The sequence below is a fragment of the Barbus barbus genome (genome assembly GCF_936440315.1).
Source record: "Barbus barbus genome assembly, chromosome: 26".
Taxonomy (NCBI): Eukaryota; Metazoa; Chordata; class Actinopteri; order Cypriniformes; family Cyprinidae; genus Barbus; species Barbus barbus.
Genome location: NC_136754.1, coordinates 16,872,105 through 16,897,846, shown reverse-complemented (window position 1 = coordinate 16,897,846; position 25,742 = coordinate 16,872,105). Strand labels below are relative to the sequence as shown.

Sequence of the window (25,742 nt, the reverse complement as noted above, 5' to 3'; positions counted from 1 at the left end):
TGCAAAGATTCACAAATCAAAATGTCATGTTCTGCCAGTATGAGAAACTGAGCAAACTGTGCATAATTTATATAACCACAGAAAAGCAATTAAAAGATTTAATTTTAACAGTGAAATTAGACTCCCTTCTCCCTTACCCCTTCTAATTTAACCCCAGGTCCCAATGGTCCCGCTACGAAAAAATTAGGTCTGAAATTGTTATAAATTTCCCGTGTGACAAATTACATAGTAAACTAATTAATGTACCTGTTGGTCACTGGGAGGTTTTTTTTTAAAGGTCAGATTCCTAACAAACACATCTGGAGTGCCTTGCTTTTCTTTTTTCTATTTTCTATGCGAGATCAAGCCATGTGATAATTCGGTTAATTCAGCTGAATGTGACAGTAGCAGTGTAGCAGTTCTCTCCCACAGGGCTAGAAATAGCACAACCATTACAAAATCCATATCTCAAGGGAACTGAGTGGTCACAGTAACAAACACCTCATTTTGTGGACCCTGCATTAAGAATTGCTTTGGGAGTTGTCTGTAACACAGGCCTACCTCAAAGTTTAAAGTATTTAAACTCTCTAGGACCACCAGTATTGCTTGTGAAAACGGCTACAAAACAGTAAAGAGATGAGAAATGATACATCGCAAAGTAGATCAAGGCAGTTAAGAGGACAAATATTAATGTGATGTCTGTATGTGCTATTATGTAGCCTGTATATGCTAATTGATATGAAACAGTTTTGTGAAGAACCATTAGTGAAAATGCTACTATTTTACATTTTAATATTAAGGTTTCTTTATTAATAATTATATTATCAGTATAATAATTTGAAAGTTAAATTGAAAAATAATCATGAATTTCGGTTTTTCAGTTTGTCCCTTTTGCTGATCAGTGTCACAAATTACAAATTACAATTAATTACTTACTTTTTTATTATAACATTTCTCTATTATAGATATTTTTTTAATGTCTGCTTTTTAATTTAAATGAGATTTTGGGGTAACACTTTATTTTAAGGTGTCCATGTTACACATGTTCTATGTACTTACTATTATAACAACAATAAATTATGCATAATTACTTGCAAGTAACCCTAAGTCAAATCCTAACCCTAACCATATAGTATGTAGTTAATTGATATTACTCAGTACGTAAATGTAAAATTACACCGTAACAGGGACACCTTAAAACAAAGTGTAACCTTGGGTAGTTACTAATTACATGTAATCTGGATTACATAATCAGATTCCAAAAAAATTAAGCACTTGTTATTTGATTAAATATCATTTTTAAATACTCATAATCAGACTAGTTACCTTTTTTATGGATTACTTGATTACATATTTATACAATAGCAATAAAGTATTTAATTATTTATTTCCCTAATTCCTATTTTTCGTCTTGTAATTTTTCCTTTCTAAAATAGCCTACTGCTCATATATACTCAGAAAGTCTTCCAGTTTTGTGGACATACACACAGAGATCATCATCAGTCATTAGTCAGGTGGCAACATATTAAAATGCACAAATTCATGAATCCACAAATTTTAATTTAATACTTTAAATTTTGTCATCAGATTCTCTTTCACCTAATATATATACACTTCAAGTACACCTGAGATTTTAAAATAAATATATTAATAATTAAGGATCACATTTGCATGTTGATTGGTTCTCTGACATTGGTTCTGGTCACATGACATGCAGGTAAACAAATATAACAATATTTCATTTTCTAAGTAAGTATTTTGATTGATCTTAAAATGATTTATTTTAATGTAACATTTTTTTATTTAATTAATTATTAGCTTTTCATTCAACTCACGAACCCCCCTGCAGTTCCTTCACAAACCCCAGTTTGGGAAACCTTGATGTAATATAATGTTTAATACACTTCATGTTGTTAATAACAGCAAATGGAATATATTTTACTCTTTGTATTTTTATGCCAATATGGTATGAGGTTATCCTATTTAAATCAATGTGATAAACAAGTTATTTCAATAGTAATCTAAAAGTAGTCAATTTGATTCCAATTTGTAAGTAATCAACCCAGCTCTGATTACACACAACTACCACTAAACCTAATATTTAATATATATTTAATTTTATATTTAAGTAGGGAAGTAGGATTAAACGATTTTACATGGAGGCCAAGAACCACTCAACGCGAAGCAGAGTGCATTAAAATCGTTTATTGCACAGCTAGCCATGCATTATCACGCTTATACCATGGTCATTTGCCAGGATTTAAAGTTAAAGCTGTTAATGATGTTTCGCAGTGCAATATTTAACCGGAATGGTAAAAATGACGGTTATTTTCGCCAGCTACGGCTCGTTAGCTTCAAATCAGACACAGAGATGAAATAGTTCTCATGAAGCTAGTTCTCGTGAAATAGAAATAGTTCTCATGAAATAGATCACATTTATTTGAATGCATTATAGCATTTATTTGAATTAATTATTTATTGATCGAGCTAGCGAGCGAGCGGGAGAGAGAGAGTTGTGTGAGCCTACATGCATCTGCGTGTCTTTCTAAACAAGCTGTTCTTCAAAAAAAAAAATTCACCTCGTTGCTGAGGAATATAATATAGCTATCTAGTATCTAGGCCATTTTATTAATAAAAGTCATGGGGCAACATTGACAACATGTTTGTGTGTGCGCAGCGCAATCTGCGAATGCGATCTCTGACCTCTCTCGCTCTCTCTGTGTGTGTGTGTGTGTGTGTGTTTGTGTGCGAGTGATGTGTGTGGGTTTGTGTGTCAATTAAAGCAGCACATTAATATAGAATAGTGATTAAACTTACTTGGAACTACCTGTGCATTAAATGGTTGTACTGCATACCTGCCAGCCAATCAGAATCCAGTATTCAGACAGACCATGGTATAATTAATATTATTCAATACTTAATTTTATAGTTACACTATAACAAGGACACTTTAAAATTAACGAGTTACACATTATTTTACACTTTCCTTGTTACAGTGCAACTGTACATTTAAATATGGAGTAATATTAATTAACAACGTTGGGTGTTAAGAATAGGGCTTGGTTTAGAGTTATTGCATGTAATTGTGCATAATTTACTAAAGTAAGCAGATGTAACGTGTGTAGCAAGGGGACTATAAATTAAAGTGCTACCAAATAAAGTATAACCAAGATTTTAATTTCACTGTGTTTTTAAACTTTTGGATCCCACTGCCTATCATGTGCCTTTTTATGTGTATTTATATGAAAAATGCAAAAAAAAGGAAGCACCTACCTTAGTGTAAACCCCCCAGGACAGTTCAGTCTCTGTTACCATGACAACGATCCCAAACATACCGAATATCAGGGCATAGTCACTAAGCCGCTTGCGCTTCTCAAAAAGTGCCCTCCTGTGGCCCAACTTGTAGCCAATATCTTTATTTTTTTTCTGTGGTGCGTTGCCACTCTCTCGGACCAGGCTCTCATTGGACGCCTTGCTGGGGTCCTCGCCACCACCCTTAGAGACGACCACTTCCAGGCCGGAGCTGTGAAGAGTCTGGAGCGGCTGGGTCTCAGAGTCATGCTCTGCTAGGTTGCGTCGTGACGCCGCCAGGCTGCCCAGTGGTCTTACCACTCCTCCATTGTACTTGCAGCTGTTCATGGCTATCTGAGGGAGTGAGTGACTGCTCTCAGAGAGGGAGGGCTTGGATCCAGCATGGCTCAGCTTTGTTCGCTCAGCATGTGCCTGTCAGCAAAAATCAAATACAAACAGGTGTCAGCAGCATATACACCGAAAACCAGCATTAATCTACTCTGTTGGCCCTGCTCCATGACCAGAGTGACCCAAGGCACATTTCATCAGAAAACCTACTGTAGCATCTTCACACCACAGTTTAGCAATGACTAAATCCTAATTGTACAGTAAACATTGATGAATAAAGCGTAAATTTATACATATATTATTATATTAATCATCTACTTTTGTAATGAGCAAACTGAGAAGTCCGCTAAACAGTCATGGGAAAAAAACAAATAGAAAAGACATAGGATACTAGTAAAAAGAACAGTATTTCGGTAACACTTTATTTTAAGGTGTCCTTGTTACACGTTACATGTATTATAGTAACACTTAATTATGCATTATTACATGCAAGTAACCCTAAGCCAAACCCTAACCATATAGTAAGTACATACATGTAGTTGATTATTATTAATCAGTACTTAAATTTATAATTACACTGTAACAAGGACAACAAAATAAAGGTGTAAACAAAATGTTCTTCTTTTTAGTTCATTACTCTGAAAGAACGTGATGGCAGAGATTACCCACACAAAACGTGTGCAGATGTGCAGCAATCGTGATGGTTTGCGGCTAATATCCCGATATGTGGAGGTATAATGACGTTTGGATGTTTGCCTGAAGTGAGGAGTGGGCTTTCAGAAAGTCGTGCTACTGGTGTTCTCTCACACTCCTGAATCAGGGTGTCTCTCACAGGTGAGCAAGTAGCAGACAATGGAAAACCCCATTGCATTAAATGTTTGGAATCCTTAGTACATTACAATTAGGTCTAATAAGATCATGATTTTGTGTTGACGACTCTGTGTCATACAAATAGTTTTGATTAATGATTTAATTGTCTATATATATATATATATATATATATATATATATATATATATATATATATATATACACACATTCTCTTTTGGTTCAACTTTAATCTTCTTGGTCCACTTTACATTCAAACCGTAGCCCAGCAAAACTGCGTGTAATATAATATAAATACAATATTTTACAGCAATCTTTTTCTACTGTTTCCACAGAAATAATATAAACAGCTCATCTCTTCAACCAGTGACAACATGTCATTAAAAACTGTAAGGACAAAAAAATTTTAGCTTTATGAGAAAAATTACATTCCTTTGCATGCTTAAATTTCCCGGAAAAATAAACTGAAAAACTATCACAATCTAAAATAATTGTGCAGATGATTAATCAATAATTGCAAAAGGACTACTACTTTTTTATATAGAAGCAATATCAAGGCTGCACTGATATTAAAATTCTGACTAATACTTTTAAATATTATAATATTATGACAAATAAATGATATATGGTTGATAGGCCAATTAAAAGACAGGTAATTATCACAGATTTTAGGGGTTACAGAACATGGTATTGTAATCCTTTTATTGCATTGTTTTGGACGTGCCTGCATTTTTCAATAAAAGTGTAAAACAACAAAATCTACCTTTAGCAGAAGTTTTATTACAAATTACTGATTTTATGACAAATGTATGTTAGCTGTCAGTCACACCTCATATTTGCATGGGGTAATCACAGCCCAATCTATTCAACAGAAGCTATTTATTGGCACCAATTTTCTATTGGTTTAAATGGCTTTTGAGGAAATGCTGTAAATTCAAAACCCAATGCACACTAAAAACAGTGTGTATGTAATACTTATCAAATAAACAGAATGTATAATTATGCCCTTTGCACATACTTTGATTACAACCAATTAGACTGATAAAGAATGCAAAACATAACACAGAAACACAGTCACAGTGCCTAGACACTCTGTTTAACAACTTGGTCTTACATACAACTGCCATTTCATATCACTTCTTTCCTAAATGTTCTGAACTTAATACAACACCATATTCCAAATAGCCCATCAGCTAATGCAAGTTAGAGTGTGTCAAATTTTTTAATGTCAGTACTATTAATAGTAGGCTCTGAACACAGAAGAGGCCACTTTGAAATTGATGGTATTAAAATCACTTCAACCGCTGCAGCGTTGGTGACAGGAGAATATGCCAACAGAATCATCTACCTTTGTATGAAAGGTATAATGCAAAAACACATCACCAGTAGGCACGTCTTCAAAAAGGATACATTTTGTACCGGAGGATGAGGAGAGGGTACTTGCAGTGCATTATACAAATTCACACCATTCTCTGTGCTTAGATGTGTTACGCAACCTTTCAGTGTTTCCTTCTAAAGCAACTAGGACTAACCTAGCAAGGTCACAATCAAACAGTATTTATTGTTTAAAAAACAAAAATCCAGTGTACAGAAATACGAATCTTGATACAATTTGTAACATTTAGATTTCAGGTTTATTCACTTCTCTATGTACTTTTCAAGACATCTCCATATCTTGATATTTGCATATTTAAGCGGGTGTTTACACAACAGCATTTTCAACTAATAATGGAAAACTTTTTATGAGTTTTGGCCATTCCTTTACACAACAATGGCATTTTGGGGGTATAAAGGAGCAAATCTTTGAAAACGGGTTTCAAAGCGCAGGTTTTTGAAAATAATAGCGTTATCATCTCCATGTAAACTACAAGAATGGAAATTTGTAAAAACAGTAACGGCATGCAGATTAGGTGTTTAATCTATAGGCATGTGAACGGCCATCATTTTGACGACATTGTCGTCTGCATGAGAAATTTTCCAAAAACGCAAAGGAATTTTTTTTGCTGTTTTTAGTACAATGTCATCATTTAAACACATCCTTAATCTAAAAAAAAAGTTACTTTCTGATTGCTGCTGAGGTGAAATGTTTTCTCATACCCTGTGTAACACATAACCTGTTATCACACTGGCATTTCGACCATTAGGTATCAGTAGAGAATGAAAAGTAATACTTCCATTTTCACCAGGCTCATTCATATGTTTTTATGCAATCGCCTGTGGGGTCAGCTGAGATAAAACTACACATTTCCTGACATGATTCTGTGATGTTGGACATTATTATATCACACAAGGAAACTAAACACCACGGAGAATGTGGGCACTGGCCAAAGACACTGAACTCCTTTGTGATTATTTTCTGTACGATGGGCTGTTGTTGCTGAATATCCTTCATGAAACCTTTAGAGCAAATTGATCCCATTTAAATGGACCTTTTAGTCTGGGAGGAAATTAGGTGGCTTGGAAGATAAAGGAAAAAAGGAAGACTTTAATAGAAGATGGGACCTTTAAAGGGTTAAAGCCCTTTCCTCTTCTTCCTTCTTATAAATATCTTCCTGAAGCAGTCTTTTCTGGCTTTTTGAACAACAGCATTAACCCTGAGGTGGTATGACCCTTAATAAACAGCAGAACCTCTGTGAGCAATGCTGCAGCTCTCTAATATATCAAACACACATGTTGCTATAATGAGATTATTCATTAAATGTTTCTTCTGATATCTCACTCTCTATCTCTCTTTTTTTGCATACACTAAAAATGTCACAAATAATGCAGAGAACTCCACAACTGTTTTCTACTGACAAAGAAAAGCCATGGCAATAATACAGGTTTAGACATTGGTGCGTAATCATATCAAACACTGCTTCTAGACAGTTTGATATCAGTAGCATTGTGTTAATATGGAGATAGGGCTGATATGACACTAAACTGCTGATTGTTTTCTTTCAAGCCTTTCCTTTTTCATCATATAATCTATTAATTAATTATATTAGAGAGGTTTATCAGACGTTTCGCATGACATTACTTCAACACCAGAGCAAGGATCACTGAGCAAGCAAAGAGAGGCCAGGCAAAAGGAAACTCTAAACACTGACAAGAAGGAAGAATGAAAAAGTATTTACAAGTAAAGCGCAGAAGTATATATGTTAAGCCTTTCAGAGCACAATGTCTACACTTGTGGAACTGTGGATCACACAGGCCACAATAGCAAACTACTATTAAGTTTCAGTTTGTGTCACAGGATATTGTAACTGATCGGTTCCTCTCATCCAAAATAGTTTTTGTTTAAGCCATTAGCCAGAACAGAGTGGTTGAGCAAAATGTTACAAATGCATTGGTAAGGATATCAGCCTACACAAGTAAACAGATTTTTTTCAAAGTTATGTATGAGGGAAACAATATCTTTATATGCACGTATCTTAACAAGCACACAAAAGTGTTATTAAATGTCTGATTGAAAAAAAGAGCTATACATGATGTCTTCCCTCTTTTTTTCTGTTGGGAAAACTGCCAGAGTACAGCTGGACACATCTTGAGTGGAGCAATCATAATCTAAGGATCAAAGCTTCATTTAATGATACAATTGTGTGGGATCTGTCGTGTGGGACAGATATTTAAGGTTATTTGTTGCAGTTCTTCAGATGAAAAGTAATGGATAGTTTATGTATTCCAAAAGTCCTATTGTTTGCGTTACCAGAGCAACATGTCTTCCATTAATAAAGCTTGTACACAATAGAGCACAGTATTCAGAAGTACTAAAGGTCTCTGACTCCACCCTGCTCGCTATATTTTGCCCAACTGATAAGACTCTCTGTCTAAATGAATTTCCTTTGACTGTATACTCTCATTAGTATCCTTCCTTTCAACTATCTAGCATCAGATATCAAGAGGTTTTTTTTCTTTGAAAAGGTCAGTTTATTTTTCTTCCTTTGTTAGCTTTTTTCCTGCCGTACTGGTGCTGCTCTTGGGTTAAATCCAACATTGAAACTCTGGAAACAGCTCAAAATACAGTGTGTTTGGGATGATTGGTGAACCATAAAACATTTTAGTGAAAGGTGCCGTGTGTAACTTGTTCAGGAAACTCATTTTTTGACTTTTATTTTTATGTACGTTTCTGTGTTATTTTATATTTTACACCATTGCACCACCATTTAGTGACACTGGTGCACAAATTACACTCTTTAAGGTCAATTATTAACCACAGTGTAGAAAGAAGAGAATCTAAACAAGGAAAGGTGATTTACATTAGAGATATCTGTGACACGGTGTGTTTTTCTGAAGGGACATTGTTTCTTGATAAAGAAATGGATTTGTGCTGATTTTGATCTTATCCACATTTTAATCTGCACATTATTTGTCTATATATTCTATACGTATCAAGCCTTACTCTATGGGACTTGGCTACTACCACCCAAGGAGATAAGCCACTGTGATCGACCTAATAAAAGGTATTTCAGGACCTGAGCGAGAGCAAGAGAATGGAGACATGAATGGAGCCTCGGTGAGTGGCATCAGATAACAGGGTCAAAAAAAATAAATGGAGCCCTGGGAGCTGTTTGAGTCTTTTGAATGATCTGCAGATGAAGGCACTGGCCGAACAAATAATGAGGGCATCGTTTGAGCACACTGTAAAAGTGGCACAGAGTCATGCAACACAGTTATCTGCAGTAAACTGAAATTTTTTTTTGAAGTTAAAGATTACTGGAGTACATTTTAGCATAAAAGAAAATTCTACAAGTCTTTCTACTACAAAATGTCATGTTAATTTTAATGTGTTACTGTTTTTTTATTAACTTTGAAATTTAATAGCAATTTCTGAAAGAAATTTGTTTCTACATATTTGTTTCAGCATAGTTTCACTTTGTTTTAATTGTGTACATGTAAGAAGAGATTCAAGCGTGTTTTTATTTTTTCATAGAAATGCAAAAATTAGGTAATTGAGTATGATATCATAACTTGGTTGCGAGCGAAAAATGGATCTCATTTTAGACTATGTTCTGTCCTGTGACAGACAGGTGCTCAGAGGAAAGGAAGAGTGAAAATTTATATGAAATCCATCAAAATTCAATCAAAAACCTTTGAGCCTTTTTCTACAGTTTCAGTACTGGATTACTACTGCACCTCTTTGCCATTTTTTTATTTATTTTATTTTTTTTGGCTGTAAGAATTAGCTGAAATGAATGTTTAAGAATTTAATTTACGACTTATAGCCTACTAAATTGCTGAATTTTCAACCAGCAATAATGATGGCCAACATTCCATAGTTTTTTCACTTGAATTGTCATGTTTAACTATATAAATAGCCTACACATTTGGGCAATGTAATAAGACCCTTCATAAGAAGACAAATACCATGTTTTCATGTGCCCTACGTTGTCAAATTAAATGTCTATGTGTTTGTGTGTCTGTGTGCGTGTGAGAGAGAAAGAGAGAGAGAGATGTGAAAAGCACAGTGGGTTTTTATGTCCGCGTGAGTGTATGCATGAGATGCAGTGTGCTTGATTTCATCGTGTTGATAGGCTGCTTTCGAATACATGTTTTAGCTAATCAAATTAGCTTAACATGACGATTAGCTATTAATTTCACAGAACAATAACATACGACAGGCGTGGCCGCATATAACGCAGTGTATATTCTATATGAGTGGCATATTGAAAGCTGTGCTAGTGGCCATACATAAATAACCCACCTTGTGTTTTCCTGCGCGATTTTTCCTGTCCTCCTTGTCGTGGGGCTCTGGCCACAGTTGACTGCTGGAGCCGTACGGGGGGCTGCTGTTTTCACTACTCGACACCGACGAGTTCCTCTCTAGCGCTCGCTCGCATCGATACGGCTGACAGAGTGCGGTTTTCCCCTCCTGGTATCTGCTGCTGCCGCCGCTGCTGCTGTCTCTGTCACTCTGCTGATGCTGATGCTGCAACAGCGGCGCCTGCTTGTTTCTGCACACTTGCCCAGATCCGCCGATGCAGTAGTTGATGGGCAAGCTGCTGCCCAACAGTAACTGAGCCTGAGGCTCAATCAATTGCCTCTCCTTCTCGGCTTCCTCGCGTGCATTTATCTGTCCTTGACCAGAGTTTGGCAAGAGTGGCTCAAAGGAGGGGTCCCTTTGTTGATTATAACAGGGTTGCTGCAGCAACTGGTTTTGGTCTCGACGCCCCCCCTCCCCGACGCGACGCTGTACGATGTCTTGTTTGTAATTAGCACTCTTTTGGCGCGTATCCCGCGTATCAGAAATGCGCGAAGGCAGAGGCGGCGGCGGCAGATCGGAAGGGGAGGGCTGCGGGGAAACGGAAGATCTGTGCTGAGGAGAATGGCTGCTCTGCGAGAGCCCCTCCAAATGACACTGAGAGGCAGATGAGGCCCCTGGAAACGGATGCGGCTGATGGTCACCGTGGCCGGTCAAAGGCAGGCACTCGCCGTTCCTGGCGCCGCGGGCCGGACAGGTCTGTTCATGTCGGCTGGGATGTGAGGAGGTGGATCGCTCCTTTATCGATGGCGGTGGGGGCGGCAGACTAAAGAGCGGGGCGACTGCAGGAGATGCTTCCTTTTCACTGTCACGAGCGTCCGCGTCGTTGCTCTGCTGCTGCTGCTGGTGGACAGCTCCTGCGTGCCGATGCCGCATCCCCTCAATATCCGCGTCTTGTTGTGGTCGCTCCTTTGCCTTGTAAAGCACCGACACCCATTCATTGCGATGTGCCCCAAAAGAACCAAGCTGCCTCGTCTCATTGGTGGACTCGAGCGAGACTTGCCTCTTGACGTCATGGCCGAGATGAACACCGCCCTCGTGTGAAAACCGCTTTATGTTTACAGTTGATAAGATTAAACCTGAGATGCGAATTGGGTATTAGCAAAGTCATGCACGCGGCGAAAGATGGATGTCTTGGCGGGATTGACTTTTTCATGCCTGTGCCACTGAATGGCGATATTAAAAAGAACGAGCATCAAACACTTCAGGGGACAGGTGCACCTCTTTGATAAATTGCTTTATGTTATTATTATGGCGTAAAGTAGCCTATACGTCCAAACCTGCGAGTACATACAATGGTAACCTTGTGTTGAGTGGAAGGCAATATAAGCGATAGATAGGGCCTATCACACGAGCATAATATTCAGTCTGATATCACATTTATAGCTAAGTGTTGGAATGCACGTTTTAATGGACAAGGATTAAAACAATGAGTGAATCATTCAGATATCATCTGTGAATCAGTTTGGACAAAATTATCCATTTAATTGAATAATAGTATAGCCTGTTCTTTACAGAAATGTATTGGCTATGTATTTTGAATTACTTGTAAGATTTTATTCATGTTTCACGATCCCTGACATTTCCAGGTTTTCCATGACTGCAGGAACTTATAATTAATAATTCTAAAACAAAAATTCTACTCCAAAAAATAACCCTGTGCTTAAAAACTGCTGCTCACTACTCTGCACCGCTCATTCTAGAATGCCATGAAAACAGAAAGGAAGATACAGTGCTGTTATTCCAAATCAATAAACTTTGCGACCTGACTGTTGTATAATGTGGAATAAATCACATTTGAAAAACAAGGACGACTAATGAAGAATGGATCTTCCATTTAAACACAAGGTGCTCTGTCCTTGACAGACACACACTTATCAGAAACACTTCAGTGGTTCATTCTAGAGTAAATTTATTATGCTGTCCTCAAGTAGTTAGTTTTGCATATAGGATAATGCATATTCCAATACCAAAAATACATTAAAGAGTTGGAAACTGGAAAAATTATGAAGAAGTTTTTATCCGATTCACTGCTGTCATATCATATCCCACAGAAACATTTTCAGTCAGAATCATTTACGTGCATGCGATTGTTATCTTAACAATTGCAGACAAACAGTTCTCAAAATAAAGGGAAAAAAATATTTAATTTTTGAATAAATTCTCCACCTACGCATACTCCAGCTTGTGCAATAAGAGGTGTCGGTATAATCTACAATCACAGAATGCCAATTCATCATTCAGTTTCTGTGTGATAAAAATCTAAATTTTACATGTTAGAGATGAAAGACTTCAAACATTTGTGAACGCACAGATATAAATAACTTTCCTCATTAATATCAATGATAGTTTACTGAGGACATCCTATTATGCTGCTGATAATGAGAATGGAGATGAGTGTTGGAAAGAATGAGGATAAAGATGCTCTCTTTGGTCCTGAATTAACCACAACCATGAGAGCTGTGGATCAGGTTTTGCTTGCATTGTGAGGACTATATTGCTACAGGATAGTGAAACCTGAAATCACCTACAATCCTGGGACTAACTGTCAGCACATGAAAAAAAACAGCTTAATAAAACAATATAATAAATAACTTTAAGTTCAATTCTATAAATACAGGAAGATGTGTGTGGCATTTAGGTTAATGGAACAGAATTTGCAGTAAAAAAAGAAAACAGACATCATAGAAAGCCCCAACAGCACAAAAAAAGGTTTAAAAAGTGGTTTAACATGGCTGTTATTTCAGACAGACATACCTTTAAAAATTCAGGCCAAATGACTTATTTTATCAATCTAATTATAATTGTGGCCAAATAAATTGATTGCTGAGTGTACGATAACAGAGCATTTTCAGAAACTCATTTCTGGCATGCAGGTATTTGACCATCTAATTAAAATGAAAATTATTTTAAAATAATTTGTTCATTTAAGTAGGCTCTTACAAGCCAAAGTCATTAAGTCTGCTCATTTGTTAGTAGAATACTTCAACAAATAGAAATATCAATATTGATGATATCACCAAACTATAAAATAAGAAACTGAACATTTTAACTGTTGTAATATTTTGCTATATAATATACCCTAATATTTATAATATTTGAAGATTTTGAGTAAAAACTAAATTTTCAAATCCCATTATTTCATATTGGTCGAGTTTTAGTCACAGAGTATGTTAGATGGCATATGCACAGTAAATGTCAAGGCATTTTGCAATCCTGTCTATAATTTTTGATAGATTCACACTCCGTTATTGTATAACAGTCAGTGTTATACACACAGTTATCAAAATTATCAGAAAAAAAACAGCTGTGAAGTTTTGTATTGTATTTTTCTCAAATGTGAATAGAGAAGAATTTATCAGCGAGGGTCGATTTACTGTAGTGCATCCCAAAATGAAGTACGACAGCCTGCTTGCATGAAAACATAAACTGAATCTCTCTCTCTCACAGACACACACACACACACACATAATGCTTCAAATGCCTCTAATATGAATAAGAATCAGGCAGACATTGCTGTCAGAGTTTGTAATGGACGGTATGCTCAATTCAATATGCAGCATAGAGCCATTACCTCTGAAACACGCATCACAGGGCAATACAATCTATGTAATGTAATGAGAATGATACAACAAATCAGCTCTTTCACATACAAGGATATTTTAAGGGGAAATGAAGGAGCTGAACCGAGCTGACAGAAGTCGTGATCCACAAAGATTATTTTAAATGCCTAGTGGGAGAGGACCAGACTTAATACGCCAGACATGTTTGCTTTTCAAAACAGAAATTACATAAAATTTCCTCAAGCACATATTACAATTGTATATTTTATGCCAGTATACAAAAAAGCAAGAAATTTAAAGTTGAAAGATCTGTTTGTTAAAAAAAGACAGCTTGATGTAGTATTTGCATTGTAGCTTGAATCAAGTAAGACCCTTTCAGTTCTATTACTCACACTGGTTAAGAAATTAATTTAGTATTTTATTCATTTACAAATTCATTTTGCTGCTTTATTAATTTTGCAGTTGTCAAGAACGATGAGGAGAGAATTTTTTTCATACTGATCAGCTTGCTATGTTAAATAGACTTATAGTGCCACTATTGTTTCAAAACAAAATAAGGTCATAACTTAAAAAAGGAGATAAAAACACAAATTAAAAAATAAATAAAGTATAAGGGGAGAAACCCCTTCACCAAATGTGATTATAAAACAAACTTACTAAAAGGCACTTGGATGTATGGAGGGGTGGAGAGTGTCACATATGTTTCATCTTCCCTGACAAAGGTTGTCTGTATAAATGAAAGGGCAACATTAAGATAGGTCAGAATAAATCATCACAAAGATATGCTTCAAAGGCCTTGAGAAACCTTCTTTCATCACGTCTGGTCTGCCATTTTAAGGCTAATACTAACAAAGGGAACCACATGAAATACCAAACGTGAGGCTGTGAGATGTGGCATTACAACTTAAATGTCCAGTAAGTTACAGAACCTCCACTTTCTTACCTTACACTTTACACATCTTCATTCAGATCCTTTTGAACGCTTGTGACAATGATATCAGCAACAATAAATAAGATAATATAAAATATATGCATATATAAACCGAATCAAAATAATAAGCGGACGCAGTTTTCCCGAATAAAAAAGGTAGTCCACACCGACACAATTCCTCGTTGTCCTGTGTGGAGAGATTCTCGGTCTAGTGACGGGCATGCCCTCCAGCGCGTGAATATGCATGCGACCGATGGCGCGAGCGCTCTCCGTGTCTCCCCTTCACTTTCATCTCCAGAAATTGAACGTTTGCCTCTTGAAAGGTACCGTACATCAAAACTGAAAATAATAGAAAACACTTCCCGCGCCGTTAATTAGGCTATAAACATCGTGACTAATTGAGGGAAAAAAATCCACGCGAACGTTTGTTTCACGTGCAGCAACTAGAATATTGGGAAGATCCACACTGGACTGTCACGCCGTAGTATTGATCGAGGATCGTGAGAGGAGGGTTATATGACCTTGTGACGTGCTGTAAATTGATGGGGGGATCCCTGTTCTATATTTAGATCTTGGTTGTTGAGAGACTAGCGGGGGTGGATGGATAGGGTGGGGGCTCGGGGGTTCCCGTTCACGCACGAACCGCTGCAAAACTGATCATAGAATGATGCTCATGGAGCTTTCGAAATAAAAGGATTCTACATATGGACGCACCATTGATGGAGACACCATTTTGCTGTTCTCTGATACTATTGTTGCCTTTACATCCTGGTGGTTTTTATAAATGCATGGAGCTAATTTTATAACAAATACATTTTTGTAGCACATGGAGAAACATGTTTCAGCATGTTTGAATGCTTTTTAACAAAGCAATGATGTTTGTATTCAGTTCTTGATTATCATGTTGTTATTCTTATTGTGCATAAAATGCTTATGTTTTAACATTTTACATTTTATTCATTTAGCTGACGCTTTTATCCAAAGCGACTTACAATTGCTATATATGTCAGAGGTCGCACGCCTCTGGAGCAACTAGGGGGTTAAGTGTCTTGCTCAGGGACACATTGGTGTCTCACGGTGGATTCGAACCCGGGTCTCTCACACCAAAGGCATGTGTCTTATCCACTGTGCCATCACCACCCCATATTTTAATTCCTGTCACATTTTTGAGTGTCATTTGGAGTCATTATAATGTAAATCTTTGCTGATACATCACATCCTTTGTAGATTAATACACATTGCTGCTGCTAGAGTCTGTATTGAGTGTACTGGTGCATATGCGCAGTGCAGGAGTGTGTGTTGTATGTCTCCGAAAGACAGACATTTTGCATTTGTTTGCAGCCTGACAGTATATTTAATCTGGCAGACTACTTTAGCATGGAACATCAGCTCAATGGCATGTGAACTGTTTTACTGGAAATTTTCAAGTCAAGTACAGGCTCAGTCATCACTATATTTTGTCTGCAGTGTATCGATCAACAATTTCTGCTCATTTCAGTTGAATTTGTAGGTTTAGAATGCATTTCAGCCCAATATTATACAACACAACTGTAGCCTATACAGTTTTGCAAGGTGCATCAGAGTTGAGAGTAAAGCATGATGCTTTTTTCAATTATCTTTAAGAGGATTAGGAACGTTTGTGCATGAGGTTTGCCCAGGAGCCATTATTTGACATACGAGCAGCCTGTCACTTAAAACAGAATTTAACGGGATTCAATTGTTTGTGTTAATCAACCTCAAAGTGACTTTATTACCAAAGAGGGTGCAAATATTTTGAAGGGGAAACAGCAGGGTGTCACAGTCTGATGAGGCTGAGAATAAAACTGGAGTCAGCTGTTAACATGATTGCATCAGAAGATAGGCAGGAGTGAAAGAGAGTGAACCGAATGTTCAGATTTTTTATTGGATAACAATGCCATATCTGTTTAAAACCCATCTGATTTCACCATCTCCCAATGCAGTCTCCTTTCACTGAAGACATACCATGGTAAGGATACAGTGACTTATATATGCATGTCTAGCCTTGATATTCTGCAATGCATAGTGAGACAGAGAAAGACCTTATGCATGACTTTGACACAAGAGTTGAGCAGGTTCTTTTCAGTGTCATGGTTGGTGTTCTTTTCTTGTTAGAATTATACCCTCATTCTCCTCACATAAAGCCTCAGCATCAGTAATACTCTCATTTTTGGAGTGAAATCTGCTTTCACACAAGATTATGTCAATGTACTCTGCAGGAATTTATGATGTCCTAATTAAGCCCTCTCCATGACTTTCACAGCTGCACACCTGAAGGAGAACGAGAGTCAGTCATCTTAAAATTCACCTCACTGGATATATATATATATATATATATATATATATATATATATATATATATATATATATATATATAAAATTCACCTCACCTCATATAGCAATTTGTGTATATATATATACACAAACCCGATTCCAAAAAAGTTGGGACACTGTACAAATTACAAATAAAAAAGGAATGCAATAATTTACAAATCTCATAAACTTCACAAAAGAATATAGATAACATATCACATGTTGAAAGTGAGACATTTTGAAATGTCATGCCAAATATTGGCTCATTTTGAATTTCATGAGAGCTACACATTCCAAAAAAGTTGGGACAGGTAGCAATAAGAGGCCGGAAAAGTTAAATGTACATATAAGGAACAGCTGGAGGACCAATTTGCAACTTATTAGGTCAATTGGCAACATGATTGGGTATAAAAAGAGCCCCTCAGAGTGGCAGTGTCTCTCAGAAGTCAAAATGGCAAGAGGATCACCAATTCCCCCAATGCTGTGGCGAAAAATAGTGGAGCAATATCAGAAAGGAGTTTCTCAGAGAAAAATTGCAAAGAGTTTGAAGTTATCATCATCTACAGTGCATAATATCATCCAAAGATTCAGAGAATCTGGAACAATCTCTGTGCATAAGGGTCAAGGCCGGAAAACCATACTGGATGCCCGTGATCTTCGGGCCCTTAGACGGCACTGCATCACATACAGGAATGCTACTGTAATGGAAATCACAACATGGGCTCAGGAATACTTCCAGAAAACATTGTCGGTGAACACAATCCACTGTGCCATTCGCCGTTGCCGGCTAAAACTCTATAGGTCAAAAAAGAAGCCATATCTAAACATGATCCAGAAGCGCAGGCGTTTTCTCTGGGCCAAGGCTTATTTAAAATGGACTGTGGCAAAGTGGAAAACTGTTCTGTGGTCAGACGAATCAAAATTTGAAGTTCTTTTTGGAAAACTGGGACGCCATGTCATCCGGACTAAAGAGAACAAGGACAACCCAAGTTGTTATCAGCGCTCAGTTCAGAAGCCTGCATATCTGATGGTATGGGGTTGCATGAGTGCGTCGGGCATGGGCAGCTTACACATCTGGAAAGGCACCATCAATGCTGAAAGGTATATCCAAGTTCTAGAACAACATGCTCCCATCCAGACGTTGTCTCTTTCAAGGAAGACCTTGCATTTTCCAACATGAAAATGCCAGACCACATACTGCATCAATTACAACATTGTGGCTGCGTAGAAGGAGGATCCGGGTACTGAAATGGCCAGCCTGCAGTCCAGATATTTCACCCATAGAAAACATTTGGCGCATCATAAAGAGGAAGACTGTTGAGCAACTAGAAGCCTGTATTAGAAAAGAATGGGACAACATTCCTATTTCTAAACTTGAGCAACTTGTCTACTCAGTCCCCAGACGTTTGCAGACTGTTATAAAAAGAAGAGGGGATGCCACACAGTGGTAAACATGGCCGTGTCCCAACTTTTTTGAGATGTATTGATGCATGAAATTTAAAATAAACTTATTTTTCCCTTAAAATGATAAATTTTCTCAGTTTAAACATTTGATATGTCATCTATGTTGTATTCTGAATAAAATATTGAAATTTGAAACTTCCACATCATTGCATTCTGTTTTTATTCACAATTTGTACAGTGTCCCAACTTTTTTGGAATTGGGTTTGTGTATATATATTGTGACGAGTCGGCTGCCTCCCCCCTTATTATCATCACCACCCCATGCCGTATTCGCCGCCCTTCACCAGGCTCCCGACGGGAGTGGGTGTGTGAGAGAGGAGGGGCGCTGAAACAGCCAGGGCTGGCGGCGTCTGATGAGGCGCACCTGATGTGGATAGAGCCTCATCACCGCCGCCGTTTAAATGCCGAGCGCGCCTCTCCTCGGGAGACCGGTCTCTTCCCCGTGCATGCACGCTGGTGTCCTCGTGGGTCCAGGAAGGGCGCGTCGAGTAGGAGGACTGCCTCACCCGTTAGACGGCTGACGGGCCAGGATTCCGGGCCGTCGAGTCCCACAGAAGCTCCGGGGGCCTAGGAGTAGGATGTCGCCGCTGGAAGAAGCCGCCGCCACTCGCTCCCGGACCCGGGAGGGGAGCGCGTGCGGCCAACGGACTCCGCCCCTTCCCTGGACCCTTCCCTCCTGAACACTGCCCTCCTTCACAAGCCGAGGCCTGACGCCACGCCCACTGTGTCTGTCATTTGCTCCTCCCGCCACAATATATATATATATATATATATATATATATATATATATATATATACACACACACACACACACTGTATATTTATAGTTGAATATTTGGGATTTGACTATGAAAAGAGATTTGATTATGTTTGAGTTTTGAGTTATTCAATGATTCAAATCAAATCACAATGTGTATTATTAACCAATCAGATTTGTTGTTGCCGATTACAACGCGTAACTAAGGTTATCTTGAGGGACTTAATTAAAGATTAGGTCATTATTTCCAGAAAGTTTCTCATTATTACGAGAAATTATCTCCTTATTATGAGAAACTAAGTCATTAAGGACACGGAGGCTCCAGCGTGGTCACTTGTATTTTTTTCTTACAGTAAAAACAACTTAAAATACGCCGTGTGATTTTTGCTCATAAAAGGTAAGAGTAATATATCATTTGGAACTGTAAAGGGTCTACTTTTATTTGTGTGCATTCACAATATCAACATTGTGCTTTTATAAAATATGAAAACAGAGAATGCACTTTCTGCCGGTCTTGAACAAGAGCGCTTCAATGATGAACCGAAACTGGCTCACAGATATGATAAATATATCTATAGAAAGCTTTAAATTACTACTTTAAAACAAAAGAATCCAAAGCAAAGCAAAAACTCTTGCATATATTTGTATTATGCATATACACTTACCTAAAGGATTATTAGGAACACCATACTAATACTGTGTTTGACCCCCTTTCGCCTTCAGAACTGCCTTAATTCTACGTGGCATTGACTCAACAAGGTGCTGAAAGCATTCTTTAGAAATGTTGGCCCATATTGATAGGATAGCATCTTGCAGTTGATGAAGATTTGTGGGATGCACATCCAGGGCACGAAGCTCCCGTTCCACCACATCCCAAAGATGCTCTATTGGGTTGAGATCTGGTGACTGTGGGGGCCATTTTAGTACAGTGAACTCATTGTCATGTTCAAGAAACCAATTTGAAATGATTCGAGCTTTGTGACATGGTGCATTATCCTGCTGGAAGTAGCCATCAGAGGATGGGTACATGGTGGTCATAAAGGGATGGACATGGTCAGAAACAATGCTCAGGTAGGCCGTGGCATTTAAACGATGCCCAATTGGCACTAAGGGGCCTAAAGTGTGCCAAGAAAACATCCCCCACACCATTACACCATCACCACCAGCCTGCACAGTGGTAACAAGGCATGATGGATCATGTTCTCATTCTGTTTACACCAAATTCTGACTCTACCATCTGAATGTATCAACAGAAATCGAGACTCATCAGACCAGGCAACATTTTTCCAGTCTTCAACCGTCCAATTTTGGTGAGCTCGTGCAAATTGTAGCCTCTTTTTCCTATTTGTAGTGGAGATGAGTGGTACCCGGTGGGGTCTTCTGCTGTTGTAGCCCATCCGCCTCAAGGTTGTGCGTGTTGTGACTTCACAAATGCTTTGCTGCATACCTCGGTTGTAACGAGTGGTTATTTCAGTCAAAGTTGCTCTTCTATCAGCTTGAATCAGTCGGCCCATTCTCCTCTGACCTCTAGCATCAACAAGGCATTTTCGCCCACAGGACTGCCTTATACTGGATGTTTTTCCCTTTTCACACCATTCTTTGTAAACCCTAGAAATGGTTGTGCGTGAAAATCCCAGTAACTGAGCAGATTGTGAAATACTCAGACCGGCCCGTCTGGCACCAACAACCATGCCACGCTCAAAATTGCTTAAATCACCTTTCTTTCCCATTCTGACATTCAGTTTGGAGTTCAGGAGATTGTCTTGAGCAGGACCACACCCCTAAATGCATTGAAGCAACTGCCATGTGATTGGTTGATTAGATAATTGCATTAATGAGAAATTGAACAGGTGTTCCTAATAATCCTTTAGGTGAGTGTATTTCTCTCTGCGCGTCCAATGAGGAGATGGCGAGTCATTTTTTCCCCGTCACCGTCTAAAATATAAAAATAAGAGAAAGCCTAAAACAGGCCCGATTATAATTTGCGTTTTATTTTATAATTGTATTCAATAATAATAAAAAAAAATATGTAAATCGTTGTCCTTGAAATATAAAGGATTTGCTGCGATGCAAAACTCATGACACGTAATAAAAATTATTTTATGTAGGCCTATACAATTTAATATAGGCTTTTTTTTGTTTGTTTCAAATGGATGAAGAACAGCTAACCTAGCCTATAATTTACGAAAAAGGATAAATTATGTATGGAAACACCAAAACTTATGCGACAATTCGGATTTTTAGGGATGACGTCATGACGCACACCATTTTATCGGTAAAAGGCCAGTTGGTTGGAAACAGGTAAATTTCGCAAAGTTTTTTTTAACGCATCTCTTTGTCGATAAAACAGCGCAAAATCTGGATGGAAACTTGATTACTGATAGGCCTATGTGAATTATTTATTGGTCTATCTTTTTAATCCATGCAGCAAATGCTTTAAAAACAGCTTTAAAATTACTTTATTGCATTCCAGATGCTTTTAAAGAACTTTTCACTATACATTTTAAGGGTTTTTAAGCTTGAATGTAGCTTGAATGTAAAACATTGTTACAAATGCATTGTAGCCTATTCCCATTTATAAAATAGCTAATTGTTGTCTAATACAATCTCATGAACGTGCGTAGGCTATAGCACGATTTTCTGTTTCTATTTGGCGTAATATTTATACGCAGAAATTGACTACAACCCCCACCCCCAAGCACCCCCTACATAAAACACCTTCCCACACCCCTGCACTGGAGTGAAAGCCATTCAAGAATATATCTGACATCATTCAATGTATTTTCATGAACTATTGACAGACATCCTGATTTACTATTGTAAACTTTCCAAATATACAACCCGAATTCCGGAAATATTGGTACATTTTTTAATTTTGAATAAAATTAAAACTAAAAGACTTTCAAATTGCATGAGCCAATATTTTATTCACAATAGAACAGAGAACATAACAAATGTTTACACTGAGAAATGTTAGACTTTTATCCACTAAATGAGCTCATTTCAAATTTGAAGCCTGCTACAGGTATCAAAAAAGTTGGCACGTGGGTAATAAAAGGGCAGAAAAAGCAAGAAATTTTGAAAATATTCAGCTGGGAGAACATCTAGCATCTAATTACATGTCTGTAACATGATTAGCTATAAATGGGATGTCTTAGAGAGGCAGAGTCTCTCAGAAGTAAAGATGGGCAGAGGCTCTCCAATCTGTGAAAGAATGCATAAAAAAATTGTGGAATACTTTAAAAACAACATTCCTCAAATGTCAAATTGCAAATGCTTTGCAAATCCCATCATCTACAGTGCATAACATCAAAAGATTCAGAGAAATCTCTGTGGGTAAGGGACAAGGCCGAAGACCTTTGTTGGATGCCCGTGGTCTTCGGGCCCTCAGACGACACTGCATCATGAAAAAAGTAAGCCATATGTGAACATGGTCCAGAAGCGCCGTTGTGTCCTGTGGCCAAGGCTCATTTAAAATGGGCTGTTTCAAAGTGGAAAAGTGTTCTATGGTCAGATGAGACCAAATTTGACATTCTTGTTGGAAATCAAGGATGGCGTGTCCTCCGGGCTAAAGAGGAGGGAGACCTTCCAGCGTGTGTGTTACGCCCCATGGCTCGAAAAGGAAGTAACAAAAATGGGGACACACAAGAAAGTGCAAATAACAAAAATTTATTAACAAAGAGAAAAAGCACAAAGAAAGAAAACAATGTAGCATGTAACAGTCAGAAATCAGTAGTGTAAAGTTAAGTGAATGCATGCAAATGTAATGGACTATAGTAGTGTTGAATGTATAAAATAAAACAAGGTTAAACCAAAACCAAACAAAGCCAGATCCAAAGTGCAGCTCTCCTCAGGCCAGTGGTCATGCAGCTTTTAAAAGGGTGAGACAGGCGAGACAGGAAACCAACAGCAGGTGTCCTCGATGAACCCATCAGAGCACAGTTAGCTGAGAGGCGGAGCAGTCACACAAGTCACCCAAGGATGACACGCATAACACATGGGTCATCACAGTGTTAATCAGCATTCAATTCAAAAGTCAGCATCTCTGATGATATGGAGCTGCATAAGTGCATACAGTATGGGCAGCTTGCATGTTTTGGAAGGTACTATGAATGCTGAAAGGTATATAATGGTTTTAGAGCAACATATGCTCTCCTCCAGACGACGTCTATTTCAAGGAAGGCCTTGTGTATTTCAGCAGCACAATGCAGAACCACATACTGCAGCTATTACAACAGCATGGCTTCGTAGTAGAAGAGTCCGGGTGCTGAATTGGCCTGCCTGCAGTTCAGATCTTTCACCTATAGAGAACATTTGGCGCATCATTAAATGAAAAATACGCCAAAGACGACCACAAACTCTTCAGCGGCTGGAACTCTATATCAGTCAAGAATGGGACCAAATTCCAACACCAAAACTCCAGAAACTCATAACCTCGATGCCCAGACGTCTTCAAACTGTTTTGAAAAGAAGAGGAGATGCTACACCATGGTAAACATGCCCCCGTCCCAACTATTTTGAGACCTGTAGCAGGCATCAAATTTGAAATGAGCTCATTTTGTGCATAAAATTGTAAAATTTATCAGTTTAAATATTTGTTATGCTCTCTATGTTCTATTGTGAATAAAATATTGGATCATATGATTTGAAATTCTTTTAGTTTTTAATTTATTAAAATTTTAAAAAATATCCCAACATTTTGGGAATTCGGGTTGTAGTTACCAAGATAAAGTTAAAAGGATAGTTCAACAAACAATGAAAGTTCTGTCATAATTTACTCACCCTCGTGTTATTCTCAAGCTTTAGGACTTTCTTTCTTCTGTGAAACACAAAATAATAATATTTTGAATTGTCCACACAATTAAAGTCAGTGAGGTCCAAAACAACATTTTGGAGGTCATTGGACCTGTATTATACAAACTAAAACACTGACTATTTTCAGTGGAAAGAGTTAAACATGTTTTGAACAACTTGAGGTTGAGTAAAGGATGACAAAATTATCCTTTTCAGGTGAACTATTCTTTTAAAATAAAGCATTTGATGGGTAAATTCATGTAAAACATGTAAATTATAAAAATAAAAATGAATTATTGCTATTCCAGAGCCCATAAGAGTCATTGAAATGCAACAAAATTTTAAAATCAAGGCAAATTTTAACAGTAAATGTAAATTTATTTGGTTGGTTCTGCATGGAAGCTCTGAAAACCAGATCTATAGGATCTGAGTCACGTTCAAATCTTTTTTTATTAATTTTTTTGGTCATTTTGGAGACTTTTCACTCTCAATATACATATATACTGTATAAACCTCTCTATTCCATGGATTGATGCCTGATGTACGAATAGAAATCCTCCCCAGCAATCTCTATATAATAACTTATACGAATATTATTCAGTAATCATGAACAAAGAGCGGTGTTAAATTCATTGAATTAATACTAACTGTACAAAGATTTTCTTTAAAAAAATGCTATGATAAAAGCCAGCTGCATTGAGGTTTATTTTTCCTTTTATTTTACAGAAAAATATGTATCCCTGGCAGCAGTTTGAAGAGTCATAGGTTATAGTTGATGAAATAATATTCAGCACTTTACTGCATAGCTTACTGCACTAATCTATAACATATGCATGCAAGACAGCATCCAATTAATATTAATGGACTGTGTTCTCTTGATTGCTGAGAGGGACCACACATGGCGATCAAGTCTCAGTAGTGAAGCAGAGCCTATTAAGAGATCTCCTGCTAGGACATCCCTCACAGTGTGTGCACTATATAATTGCAAGTAGTACTTGTCAGGATGTCAGGCAGTGAGCCAGTTTGTGTATACAATCAAAATCTTTGTTGAATTCAGTGAGCTGCATTTTCTGCATTAAATAGCAACAATCTAAACTGGGCTCAGTATCTAAGCATACTGCTTGCTCACTGAGCAGCTACTGAGGGAATACATGTGTGAAACAGGGATCTCTGTTCCTCTGGTGTTTAACACGGTCACTTGTTAGGCATGAACGTTGCAGCGGCCTGTAATGGCGTTGCAGCTCAGCACCACTGCAGTACACCTCCACTGCAGCCTTAATTATGCATGGCAGCTGTAGTTAGAACACCCACTCACTCACAGGGGAAGTGCAGGGGCAGAAAAGCAGATAAGAGGAGTGTAGAGTGGGAGTGGGTGAAGTCTGTTTGCGCTGCCGATGGGATGTAAGACTTGAAAAAACAGAGACTGTATATGCTGATAAGCTCTTTCAAATACGGTAATCAGGTTTTCACAAGATGTCTTCTTCTTTTAATAAATGAGGCTAAACAGGGCTCCATACTAATATGAAAACAGTAGAACCGGTACCACCAAAACTCTCACCAGCATTCGATTTGGTAGCAGCGGGAGGAGACAAACTAACGATAATCACAATATTACTATTGTATTTCATAAATAACAGCAGTTACTAATTTGTCTATTGGAAATTGATTTTTGACAGTAAAGCACTGAGTTTGAGATGGGATGCTTGTAATTTTACT

At 37.7% G+C, this 25,742-nt stretch overlaps 1 protein-coding gene across 2 annotated transcripts in view; it reads right to left on the bottom strand.

The window, feature by feature from the left end:
- LOC306846445 (small conductance calcium-activated potassium channel protein 2-like) overlaps positions 1 to 25,742 on the bottom strand; it is a 49,548-nt gene that overhangs the window by 18,202 nt on the left and 5,604 nt on the right. The window contains exons 1-2 of one of the 2 annotated variants that reach the window (XM_079379844.1): positions 10,130 to 11,181; positions 3,253 to 3,702 (exon numbers count right to left, since the gene is read on the bottom strand). In XM_079379844.1, the coding sequence (XP_079235970.1) occupies positions 3,253 to 3,702; positions 10,130 to 11,062 (1,383 nt within the window). In that variant the 5' untranslated portion in view covers positions 11,063 to 11,181. Of the gene's footprint in view, positions 1 to 3,252; positions 3,703 to 10,129; positions 11,182 to 25,742 lie in introns of those variants that run through there. The other variant, XM_079379845.1, reaches the window with a different exon arrangement.